General features: G+C 46.7%; 1 protein-coding gene across 1 annotated transcript in view; it reads left to right on the forward strand.

Moving 5' to 3' along the window:
* Window positions 1-13280, forward strand: part of LOC138504450 (transient receptor potential cation channel subfamily M member 7-like) — a 1624316-nt gene that overhangs the window by 972247 nt on the left and 638789 nt on the right. Inside the window, exon 24 of the mRNA XM_069624957.1 lies at window positions 10449-10630. Coding sequence (XP_069481058.1) covers window positions 10449-10630 — 182 coding nt within the window. The remainder of the gene's footprint in view (window positions 1-10448; window positions 10631-13280) is intronic.

The following is a 13280-nucleotide window of genomic DNA, read 5'->3' on the forward strand; positions in this document are numbered from 1 at the left end:
TGTGATTCTAAGTTTTCCCTCAACCTCCTTGTGTTTTGTTGTGGCTCGCCTTTGTCACAACACGATGACCAATAAACCTTTAAGAACAAAGGGCAAGCAACCCACGCTCGACGAATACGCTAGATCATCACTGGATGCTGAAGGAGCCAGGAGCAAAGACAAAACCCCCGTCAGGGGCATAGCCACCATGGGCATGAACCAGGAGATCCTTGCTGCGATTGCTGATCTGAAATTGGCCTGGGAGACCAAACTGGGTCTGGCCAAGACCGAATTGAAAGCGGCACTGCAGCTCAAAGTTGGAGCGGTGCAAGAGGAGGTGAATCTTCTCCGACAAGATGTCCGATCATTGGCGGAAGGCACAGGGAACTTAGAAAAAGAGGTGGCCCCGAACGCAGCGGACTGCGCAACCCATAAATCGGAACTTCACGCCCTAGTACAACGCGTAGGGAATCTGGAAAGTAGGGCGGAGGAGGCCGAAGGACACGCCCGAAGGAATATCTGCATCGTTGGTCTGCCGGAGGGAGCTGAGGGACCGAACCCCACGGAGTACATTGAATCCATGCTGCTGCAGGAGATAACCGGGGGTGTGTTGACCCAGGGGTTTGCTGTTGAGAGGGCGCACAGGGCCCTGATGAGGAGGCCGCCGCCGGGGACGACTCCTAGGCCGGTGATCGCCAAGATCCTGAACTACCGGGATTGTGAAAAGATTCTCAAACATTTTCGGAAGGGCGGAACAATACAAAGGGGGTCGGCACACATCACTGCATACCCGGATTACACCTTGCAGGTGCAGCGCAGACGCATGAACTTTGGGACTGTGAAGAGAAGATTGCGTGAATCAGGTCACAAGTACATGCTGATCTACCCAGCAAAATTGAAGGTGTTCCTCAATAACAGAACTTTGTTTTTTGAGACCCCGGAGGAGGCTATGGGATGGCTGGACACGCAGAGTTGCCTCCAAGAACCGGATATCCAGACAGGAGGAGAAGAAGAAGATAAGTAGCAGAAGTCTGGGGCACCCAGGGTGTCTTAGCCAAAGACAATGGGACTGGAATATAGTCTGAGACATGGCCTACGGGCGGGTGGTGCTTGGGCCATATGTATGTAGGATCCGTTGGCACTGAGAAACTTTGATATCAGGGCGGGAGCCTTACAGCGCCTGCCCTCATACTCCCATAGCGAGAAGTCCAGTTAGGTCACCGGTAGTCTGGTGACACCCTGCCGGGTTCCTGGCCTCGGCATTCCGAGGCAAGACCAAACTCGGGGGAGCCTGAGATCCAGGGATGGAGCTGGGCATGTGTTGGGGTTGGGGGGGAAGGATGGGGTTGTGTGCGGTGGTTTAAAGTTGGGAAAGGGGGAGGGGGAAGTTTGTTGGGAACGGGAAGGGAACAAGCCAAATTTTGTGTCACTTCAGACAGGAGGGAAACTGGGAGGGGAGGTGGGATACTCCATAAATGGCGTTGGGTAGTCTTAGAGTGGTCACTTGGAATGTGAGGGGCCTCAATAGCTACCTGTAGCGTAACAAAGTGATGATGTACCTGAGAAGGATGAGGATCGATATATTATTGTTACAGGAAACCCATTTTACTAAGGAGAAACTGGAGGTTGTTGGGAGAAAGTGGAGGGGGAGCATTATGGGAGCCACATACTCATCTTACGCAAGGGATGTTCTCATATGGATGACACCGCATGTACCATTTCAACTGATTCAATCCACGGGGGACCTGGAAGGTAGGATAATAGTAGTGCGGGGGATGCTGGAAAACCGAGAGGTGAGCATTATAAACTTATACGCCCCTAACCAAGATACGGCGGCCTATTTTAGGACTCTATATGGGAAAATTAGCCCCCTGCTGGGTGGCATGATCCTGTGGGGAGGGGACTTCAACTGTACACTGAACCCTAAATTGGATAGATCAGCTGGTAAACTATGCAAACCCACCCCGGCCGCAAAGGCGATAAAGGCCCTGTTGAGAGATTTCGGACTTGAAGACGTTTGGAGGCAGCTGCATCCAGCGGACAGGCAGTACTCAAACTACACGGCACCCCATGATCTGCACACAAGGCTGGATTATGTGTTTGCTACGGCTGGGTTACTGGGAGAAATGATGAGCGCGGAATATAAGGCCAGAGTGCTCTCAGACCACTCCCCCTTGATCCTGGAGTGGTGACACCAACCCCCTAGAGAGCGAATCCCAACGTGGAAGCTCAGAGCTGAGGCCCTGCAGGACTCGGGATTCTGGGAGGACCTAAGGGAGGCGATCACCAAGTACTTCGATATTAATACCGTTGGCGTCCAATCTGAGGGAACTGTGTGGGAGGCATTTAAAGTTGTAGTGCGGGGCGTAGCTGTATCAAAATCAAGAGGGCTCCAGGGGGGTATAGAACGGGAGTTGCAGAAAACAGAGAGGGAGCTGGGAGGCACCACTCGCGAGGATGGGGTAAGGGTGAGGCTATTACAACATGCCAGCAGTGAGCACTGGGATAGATTATGTAAGTTGAGCTACAAGAAATATATCGAAAGACAACATGCGGGGGGAGATAGGCTGGGCAGATTGCTGGCCTGGTTATATACATGTGAAACATCACAACCAGTGATCAGGGAAATTAGGGGAGACGAAGGCCAGATTTGGGATACCCAAGAGGGAGTAAACAAAGAGTTCCTTAGATATTATAAGCACCTTTATGAGGATATAGGAGAGGATAAGGCCCAAGAGATCCAGGACACATTAGAAGACATAGGCTTGCCCACGGTAGGTGATCTGGAACGGGCAGACCTGGATGCTCCAATCACCTTAGACGAACTAGAAATAGGGATCCAGCACCTGCCCACATGCAAAGCTCTGGGGTCGGACATGCTCCCCAGCGAATTCTATAAAACATATAAACAAGAGCTGCTCCCCCCGCTGCTGGCCATGCTTAACAAGGCGTTTGACCGTGGTAGGTTGCCGGAGTCCCTACGGTAGGCTGTGATCATCCCGCTCTTAAAACCAGGTAAGCCAAGCACAGACTGTGGGTCTTATAGACCCCTATCGATGCTTAACCAGGACAGCAAAATCCTCAAGGCAGTGCTGGCAAACAGGCTTGAGCGAGTCATCGGGAGACTGATACACCTCGACCAAACAGGCTACGTCCCTGGTAGGAATATGACTGACAACCATAAGAGACTCCACCATATTATTGATCAAACAGAGCAGGACCATGGCGAACTGGCAATCGTTTCGCTGGATGCAGTTAAGGCCTTCAACTCAGTGAGATGGCCCTGGCTGCTAGCGACTCTTAGAGAATATGGAATGGGGCTGGGGTACCTAAGGTGGGTTAAAATGCTATATAGCTCCCTAACTGCAAGGGTTAAAACGGGCACTATTACCTCAGATAAATGGCAACTTAGCAGGGGCACTAGACAAGGCTGCCCTTGGTCACCTATGCTATATATTCTAGCGTTGGAGCCACTGGTATCATGCCTCAGACAACAATATGGGGAGATAGGGATCCACACGGAGGGGGGCTCCCATCTTATATCCTTGTATGCTGATGACATACTTTTATATCTACGCTTCCCAGAGGACAACCTACAATATGTCCTGGAGGTGATGGAACGATACGCTACCCTCTCGGGCATAGCAGTGAACCCCAAGAAATCCAGTTTGTTTCCCCTGAGGAGATATAGAAGTGTCCTACAGAGAAGTCTACCGGTATTGCCAATACCCTGGCGTACCGAGACGTTCCGATACCTGGGTATTGACATTTACCACACGACAGGAGAAGAACACAAACACAATACGGAAAAGGCAGTTGAAGGTATTAAAAATAGCATGGGATTTTGGTCCAGACTACCCCTGGCCATGATGAGGAGAGCGGCCCTGTTTAAAATGGTAGTCCTGCCCAGACTGTTACACATCTTTGTAAACATCCCATATGTGATCCCCAAGTGCTTCTTCGCCAGACTCCACAGCTTGTGCAGGGGGTTTATATGGCATAACTCCAGGAATAGAGTGGCCCTCTGGAAACTACAAAACCTGTGTGACAAGGGTGGTATAAACCTACCGAATTTCGAGTTGTATTACTTGGCGGGACAGCTGCAATATGTGGCCAGGTGGTTGTCTGAGGAGGAAATGGCTGAAGCTAGGCTGTTGAGTAAGGATCCTGCTCCCTACTTCCTTAGAGAGACCGTGTGGTTGCCTAAGGCGAAGATACTGGGAATGGCGAGGCTGCTGGTGCTTGGCTGGGAGGTGTGGCATAGAGCATGGCGGACCGTGGGATGCCCGGCCCCGCTCTCCATGCAGGTACCGCTAGTGGCGCTATGCGGAGAGGACTCCCAAATGATAAAAGGGGTCCGTAAATACTGGGAACCGGTGGGCCTGGCTACTCTTGGGGACATATGGCAGGAGGGGGAGGCGCTGGACTTTCAGAGGCTAACAGTGGACACCGGAGTGCACAAGGGCCAACGTATTACCTATTCCAGAATCTTCAGACAGGTGCAAGAAAGGTGGCCTGCGGTAGTGCTGCGGAACAACCTGATGCTACCATCGTGACGATGTATGACATCTCGGAGGGTGGGCATGAAAAATCTTGCATATATGAGCTACTGGGAACCAGGGTGGGGAAGGAGTTGTTCCAACTGAGGCGAGATTGGGAAGAGGAGGTGGGGGAACCCATGTCAGATGGGCAATGGGACAGAGCCCAAAAGTATCATAAGAAGGTGTCCCGAAACGCAACGCTCCAGCAGATCCAATTATATATCACTCATAGAGCATATTTGACCCCCAGCAAAATTGCCAGGTTTGGTGGCCCGGTGATACAGAAATGCCCTAAGTGTGGGGAGGAGGAGGCGGGGATGCTACATATGTTTTGGGCTTGCCCGGAAGGTGGGAAATTTTTGGACAGAACTGAAAATGCGCTTGGCAGAGAAAGGGATCACGCTGGAGGTGGAGTCAGCTTGGGCATGCATGCTTGGGGGCTTTCCTAGACCACGCAACCTGAGGCACGTTAGCAAGATGAAGGACCTGGCCTACATCCTGGCCAAAAGGAGGATTGCAATGGGCTGGAAAGCAGCCTACAGGGCTAGAATTGAGATGTGGTGGGCTGACCTTAAGAAGTGGGCAGAGGCAGAAACGGCTGCCTGGTACAAGGCGGTCAGCAGGGGGGAGGAGGTGGTGGGACCCCTGATAGCATGGAGACAATTGGTGGCCTCGGTGGCGGGTCCCTCCCAGGCTGACCATAGTGATGATGACACAGAAGAAACAAAGGTAGCGGATACGTCTGAAGATGAACAGGCTGATGATATGGACACAGGGGCTCGAGTTAATGGGGTGGGAGGGGGAAGAACAGAAGAGTGTACTCTGTAATGTAATGCTGTAGAACTTAAACATGGAAGTTCTAATTGTTTGTAATGTTTGGTGTGTTGTTTAAAATAATTAAATTATTTTAAAAAGTTTTTTTTAAAAAAGGTAACCCTAAAACTGTTTCAGAATCTGTACAAAGCGGACCAGGGAAAGCAAAACCCACTGTTACACTTTAAGAAATATATTTCAAGGTAGGTAACCCCTATTGGTAAGCTTTTGCGCTCATTCAGTTAAGCAATGGTAAAACAGTACCCACAGATATTACTTTTTGAAAGGGGGGGAACCCCCATTCAAAGTTGTATAGGGTCAGACTGCAACTCAAAGGTAAGCATAAACTTAATGGCACTTTGTAACTTCTTCTTTCACAGAGCTAGTTACCACACTAACTTCTTTAGCAAGTATGTATGTTTACACTTCTTCTTTCAAGGCAGAATCCTTTTCTTAACCACTCCTTCTCTAGCCTATTGCATGAGTTCTCTCAGAGGCAGAAGGGTGACCTTAGTGGTCTAGGTGCCAGTGTTCAGGAACTTCAGAGAAGGTTCCCTATATGTGTTCCAGCAATAGGTCTGGGCAAGTGGTATGGGCAAACTCCCAACCACACCCATCACCCACCCAGCCTCACACACAGGATATACACCAGACTTGAGGTAAGTAATACCCAAGCCCGTACAGTATCTTAAGAGAAAAGAGCTTCCGAGTAGATGCTTTCGGGATGCAGCAGCACAGATCACGGGCCCTGGATTCTTGGTCTGGAGACGAAAGAACTGGACACTGGGTGGGAACTTGCAGCAGCAGTTGCAAGACTTCCAGCGAAGGTTTCGTCATGGATTCTCACGGCTCTATGCATTTGGCACCTTTTTACAGCAGCCAGATGAACTAATATCGGCGGTCGGATTCTCTTCACTCTCTCGGTCCTGCACTCTGGTGAGGGGACTTCAGAGATTTGAATTGTGTCTCTGGAGAGCCAGGAGGAGGTCACCAAAGTTTCGGATTGATTCGGTGGTCAGAAGACCATGCACCACACAATTGCTCGAGGTTCCAGGGTATTGGGGCATTGCAGCCCAGCAAGGTTGCAGCTCATAGTGGATGGCTCAAAATGCAGGTCTTCTTGAGACTAGTGGATCTCCTCAACCTCTAGGTAGGAGTCATCACGTTCGGGACCCTCAGGTCGATGGGAAGGAAGTGTTACATCAGGCTCCGGTTACACAGCAGGCCACCCTGATCACTGGAAATCACTACAGACATCCTTTCTTCATCTTCCTCTTTGGTTTCAGCTCCATTTGTTGACTTGTCAGCAGCTTCCATGTTTGGAGTATTTATCAGAAACTACAGCACAACTTCTGCAATCTCTCCCTGCAGTTTACAAAAAGGGGTGGTCTGGTTGTCCAGTCAGGACAGCCAGCCCCTCATTGATACTGGGCTCCTTTCTGGCAAGGTGAAAGAAAAAGGGCCGCAGAGTTTTGGCTCTTCCTGCCAAAGACGAAACAAAGGATTCCTGCCAAAGACGAAACAAAGGATTCCTGCCAAAGACGAAAACAAAGGATTCCTGCCAGAGACGAAACTTCCACTGAGGTCGTTCCCACCTAGAATCGCTGGGAACTACAAGCAAACAAGAAATTGCGTAAAAAGGAACCCATAATTTTACCAAAATGCTGCCCCTTCTGTTCATTACTGAGGCGGATTTAACAGCCTGCGATTAATAAGACTACAAAGTCACTAAGGTAAAATCACTGCCACCAGCCATTCAAGTAGACATGCAATTGTAACAAAAGAAGCTACAGATAAGTAAGCAAGGGGATACGTTGTGTCCCCCAAACACTCCACATAAGATGTGTTGTGCTGGCTCACTATAAAAAATGTAAAGGGGTGAAAATCCCTCTTTTTCCCTTGGGAACAGTAGTTCACCCAAGTACTTTAAAGAGAAATTAACGGGGAATCCCAAGGGGCAACCCAGCCTAAGCCTAAAAGATATAGAAAACTATAACTCCAACCAAACACCCATAACAAGAGTAAAAGACTAGGTGAGGGGGAAAACGATTCCTACTCACCTAGGGACAAGTTAAAATAATTACAAGTTCAAGCAAAATGTTCTGGGGTTGACGCAGGTGAGGAAGGTTTATCACAAATATGAAAAGCTTACCTAGCATTCTGATCATTCTGTAAACTAGTAAGTACCTGGATTCGTTCTTAAAAAAAAAAAGACAAAATAATAATTTATGCTAGGAAAAGGAGCATTATAGTACACTGTGAAGAAGGAATTACACTCGGGCCTTCAAGGATGCTTCAAACACCTTTCGTGACTATTATTGTGCCTTCATGATCAGCAATATCTTGGTTTTATTGATTTCTCTTTGATCTCATGGAAGCTCATCACTAGCCGCAAGCCCACCCCTATATTGCCCCTAAAACGGAATTGAATATATGGGTCTTTCAATCTTGTAGTTCCTTTGTTGGTATACTTGATTTTGACGCACAAAGTTGTATTATAATGGGACAATTATTTGAGAAAATAAAGATTGTACAAGGGTATAAAAAAGACTGATAAATTATTCTTAAGGTAGTTCTCCCACCATCGAATTTGAGGCCCACAGGAAAAATATAATTGACAGCAAAAGGGTTCTGTGATAATTGGAGATGTACTTGGTATAGATCATTGGACTGATCCAAAGACACATTACGCTTCTAACACAAAACTTGTGTTAAAATGTTTTTGTGAATAGGAATAATCTGACAGCAGAAAGCCCGGGATGGTCTGTATACAGAAATGTTTCTGAATCTTTTCAAGGAATCACTCTAAAGCGTGGCTGGAGTAGGCATTTTCATAGTGGAATACCCAACCATTAAAGCTCTTGGTTTCATCTATTTTGGTTAGCAGAGGAGGGCATAGCTGTAGATCATCCTGCAGTGAGAACAGGTCCAACGAGTTGTATGTTTTTTAGGCACGGCCTACATACTGCTCTGGTAGCACAGGGGGAAACCAGGTTTAATAAGGCTGAACTTTATGCTCGTAGACATGGCAACTACAGAATTGGTTTCAGAGTCAGAAAGGCTTCTTTTTGGGGAAGCCTTTATCATAAAATGCTTCTCTACTATATGGTCCACACTAGTTAAGGTTTAGTTTTGCAGAAACATGGCCTTGCTTCCATGAGTTCTCACCAGTGTTTGGAAGGCAACAGAAGCTTTTAACTATCCGAGCCTACTATGGCCGACTGAGCCTCTGTTTAATAGCAGGCAGGGATTTACAATGACTCAGTAGAACACAAAACAGAGCTCAGTGCCATTGTTTTCTCAAAGAAGGAAGTAAAAAAGTCTACAAGGATACCATCAAGACTTTAATACATGTCATGTAGCATGTCAGGTGGTTCTGTTGCTTCTGAGGAAACACTGGCTGACTGGAATACCAATTTCATTGCACATTTTTTAAAAGATGCCTATTGACTGGTTGATTTTTCAAACAGTTTTTTATCCTAAGAAAAATTGCTGCAATCAGTGTTGCAGCAAAGACTTCTGACTGGTTGCCAGAAGTGTAGCCAGGATTGTCTAACTAGTGGAGCATGAAGCAAATGTAGTTGGGCCCGCTGCAGTGATATTAAGATCTGGAAAATGCCCACACAGTGCTGATGAATCGGCATTTACAGACTTTGGGTGGGCCTTGCCCACTCAGGCCTTACCCTTTCTATGCTTCTGCCGGTTGCCTCCTACTGTAAAATTAACCATTGCCTATGGTACAACCCTTCTTAACTACTTTAAAGTTATTGTCTCCACAATGACGTCTGATAGAAGTGCGAAAAAAGCTAGATGTGCTATTCAGCATAAAGAGGGCTCTGACACTATGGCCTCCTCTGTTTTACATGAGGGAGCCAAACCTCCTTCAAAAACTCATAATTTTATCTTATTATAAGCTTTGTATCTGCTGGACCCAATATCCCAGCCCTCTAAAATAAGCCTTTTTGTGAGGCTGCAAGTTGCTGCTGGCCAAGATGCCAATGAGCAATTTTCTCATGGCCACCTCTCAGCAATTCATTGACCTAGTTGCTTTTAGCCAAGATGCCATTGAGCATGTAGCTCATGGGAAAACTGTACCTTGAGCACATTTCTCTTTAGGCAAAATACCCACGACCAAATTCCTGTTGGACACCTTGCCCTTAGTCTTTATCCTGCTCTGCTACCAAATAGAGGAACGTCTTGGGTTTGATGGTCTTTATAAGAGGGACGGAATGACTAATATGGGGAGCTCTGGTACTTACTACTGACTTTCGATTTATGAAACATTCTTGCAGAATGGTTGATTCTTTTTTGTTGCGAGTAACAGAGTTCTGATGCATAATTGGCACTGGGGGATTGCCATCTGGCTACTCTGCTTCCACGGAATGCAGGATTTCACTACAGATGAAAGCTTGCATTCCAAGCTGCTGGCTGGCCACGTCCCCTCAGCTTCACAGTCTGTCTTGCCACTGGACACCTGGTCCCCTTTCACGCTGCCTTACACCTCCCCTTGCACCAACTTAACTTTGGGACCTTTGCTCACTACTCCAGCTTCATGCCTGCACCACCATTACTTGGCCTTGCAAATGGAAGAGGGGCTCTAGTTTGAGTCCTGTGTTCCATCTCAACAACTCTTGTTTTTTTTCTTCTTTCGAATTGCCCTCAGTAGCCTGAAAGGTTTGACCCAAGCTGCTAGTAGCAATAATATGCCCCGGCTCAGGCCATTACCAGGTGGATACATCTGCTGGCTTCGCTTCACCCTATTAACTCTGCAAGGAAAAGGTTTGCTTAATACATGCCAACATGTTGCCTTTTAATAATGATTTCTGATGTATGGCTATGACTGAAATGTACTTTGTCCCGGGAGGATAGCTCAGCAGCAATGTGCTCGCCTTGGAAGCAAGACGACACAGAGCAACACAGGGTCGATCCCCGGGTCCGCGCTTAGAAACCACTGGGTACTAAGCGTGTTATAAATAACCTATCATATCATACTGTTTCCAAAGCCCTTGATAATTTTGAGTTTTGTCTGCTCTGCTAAAATGACATTCATAAATTGAACATGTCTCAAAAATGTGATTTCTTCAAGCTTTAACCTATGCTATTTTTCTATTGAAGCAATGTCTACGTACAAGGGATGATTATGTCAGATGTGCTCTGGAAATATCAGCGTTACCACTCCATCATGGCTCACCTGGAAAAGCCTGTGTTGCCCCCGCCCCTGATCATCTTCAGTTACTTATCTACCATGATCTCATGTATGTGCCAAAGAAAAAAAGAAGTCACTTCACACAGACCAAGTAAGAGAAACTATTGCAGTAAATTTGGAAGAAAACCTTACTACCTTACTTTCACTGATGCTCTTATATTGTCATTGAAACAAAAATGAATACAAATTTTCTGCGCAACCTCTTTACATTTGTATTTTCATCTGATGAATAAGCACACTCCCAATTAGGTTTTGTTTCATGACAAATTAGAAATTGTTTGTGGAATCTCATGGGACTCATGTTGGTCAGTGGCGTAATGTGATTGAAAGGCGCTAATGCCTTGAGTAAGGCTTTAACGCCTTTCCATCACGGCACATTTTCATGTATTTGAATGGTGGAGAGGAAGGCCCGGAATGCAACTTGCGTTTCCACCGCCTCTCTTCCTCACTGCCATGCAAATGGTCCATCATTTGCACCAGCATGGATTTTCATACTGGTGCAAATGCTTGAGATCCTCATAGGGATTCATTGTGAATGCTGCCTGACATGTCTGTCATGCAAATGATGACAATTTGATGGTGGGGAGCTGTTTACTTTGCAGTGCTAACATAAAGGCACACCGCCGTCAAATTACGGCTAGCACCAAAATTAATTCCTCTGTGTTTTTGCAGAAAAAATACTGCATCCTTTATGGCAACCACCTGTAAATTGGACAGTTAACAAATAACTATTTAAGGATTTCAACAGCAAACCATTTAACGCCTCTATATGTTTAGGTTCCTGGAAGATGGACCCAGCGCTAAAGTTGTCCATGTTTGACGGTTCGCCTTTATTATTATTATTATTATTATTATTATTATTATTATTATTATTATTATTATTTTATTATATTACGAAGGTGGAGCATCACCTGAGGGGACAACCCACATGTCCATTTCTAAGTCCCTGCTATTAGCCAAGCGATTCCTTTCACTTCCAATTGGAGATCTGAAGGAGTCTAATTTCCATGGAGCCCAGGAGGTCTATTTATGGCTGATGTGTTGCAGGATTGTTATTGTTGGGATTGTCACTTGAAGGTAGGAACAGAGCACTCGGACATGAGGAGTTAAATTGTAGCCAGGTTTATTTGGGGATAGACTAAAGGAGAGGTAATCCCCAGTGTTAATCTTAATATTATTATTTATGTGCTTGCTAAGTCACAATATTTTGTAAGATTCAAGAAGCAGTAACATCTTTATTCTCTGTGATGTAGGATATATCCTCAACATGTATTAGATATATAACATTTAAACACTGTGCATAATGTGCTGCTCCAATTCATGAGATCATAGAGTAATACTCAAGATTGTAAAACTTTAAAAAATTTACAAAATTAATAGCAAACAAATCGACTATTGTGCAATTCAGTAAACCACCACCAAACATAAACTAAAACAATAATGAAGGTCAAAGCTAGTCATTATTAGTCAAAATTAAGTGGCCTGCCCAAAGAAATATAAAGGCTAGATAAATCAACCGAGGACTACCTAGTTTTAGCATTCATCCACACTTATGGCTGCCTTTAACAGGGTCATAATATACCCTCCTCATATCAAACATTGTCCCAGATTAACTGACAAATGTGCTATTGAACAAGTAATAACATATGCAGGAGGGCACTTGCCATGCAGCTTCCCAGACCATCGTGGGGTTAACTGATGGCATGTAGCTCATTTTCAGGCTACCCTCAGCCACCTACTCTCCCTCTCTCATCTCTGACTGTCTGTCCGCTATCCAGGAGTGGTGTGTCGCCAATTAACTTTGCCTTAATGCCATTAAGACCGATATTCTCCTCATCAGCACACTCGCTTCCTCCTTTCCTGTCACTTTCTGGCCGGCCTCTCTTTGCCCTCTCCCTGCTCCCACCTGTGAGGCTAAAAACCTTGGGGACATCTTTGACTCCATACTCTCCTTCTCGCCTCGCATCTCTGAGGTCGCTAAGAAATCACACTACCAGCTACACCTCCTCAGAAGTATTCTTCCCTTCCTCTCCTTCCCCCGGAAGCTCACTGTCTCCAGAGCTCTGTTTCTTTCTAGGCTGGACTATTGCAACAGCCTCTTTCTAAATCTGCCTGCTTCTACTCTCCGCCCTCTGCAACATATCCAGAACATGACTGCGAGACTTGTCCTTGGCCTCAAGCCCAGGGATCGTATCTCTCCAGGACTGAAATCTCTGCACTGGCTCCCAGTGGCTGCGAGGATTAAGTTCAAAACCCTCTGCATTGTCCTCAAGGCCTTCTGGGGCCTGGGGCCTCAATACCTGCAACTGTCTCTTCCCAAATATCTTCCTTCTCGAGATCTTCGCTCATCTACCTCCAACTCCCTCAGGGTCAGTCGTTTCTCCAAGCAACGAGTTGGTGGAAGATCTCTTTCTTTGGCTGGGGCCTCCCTCTGGAACTGCTTCCCTGAAACTTGAGGAGAATCATCTCCGGTTCCGGAAACACCTCAAAACCTTTCTCTTTGCTTCTGCTTTTTCTCCTCCTCTACCCTGTTGACTTCCTGGCTGAAACTGAAACTGGACTGGTTACCTGGCCACCCTCTGATCTCGGGCCCAGGTCCCCTCCCCCTCCAGTCACACACCACACACCTGCACTGCCTTCCTGGCAACCCCCTCTCTTGGAGACTGTTTTCTGCATCCCTACAGTCCACTACCAGCACTTACACTGATGTCTGCACTTACCCTTGCCACCTGCCTGCCGTA

The sequence above is a fragment of the Ambystoma mexicanum genome, chromosome 11, assembly GCF_040938575.1.
Source record: "Ambystoma mexicanum isolate Mex_15411 chromosome 11, UKY_AmexF1_1, whole genome shotgun sequence".
Classification (NCBI taxonomy): Eukaryota; Metazoa; Chordata; class Amphibia; order Caudata; family Ambystomatidae; genus Ambystoma; species Ambystoma mexicanum.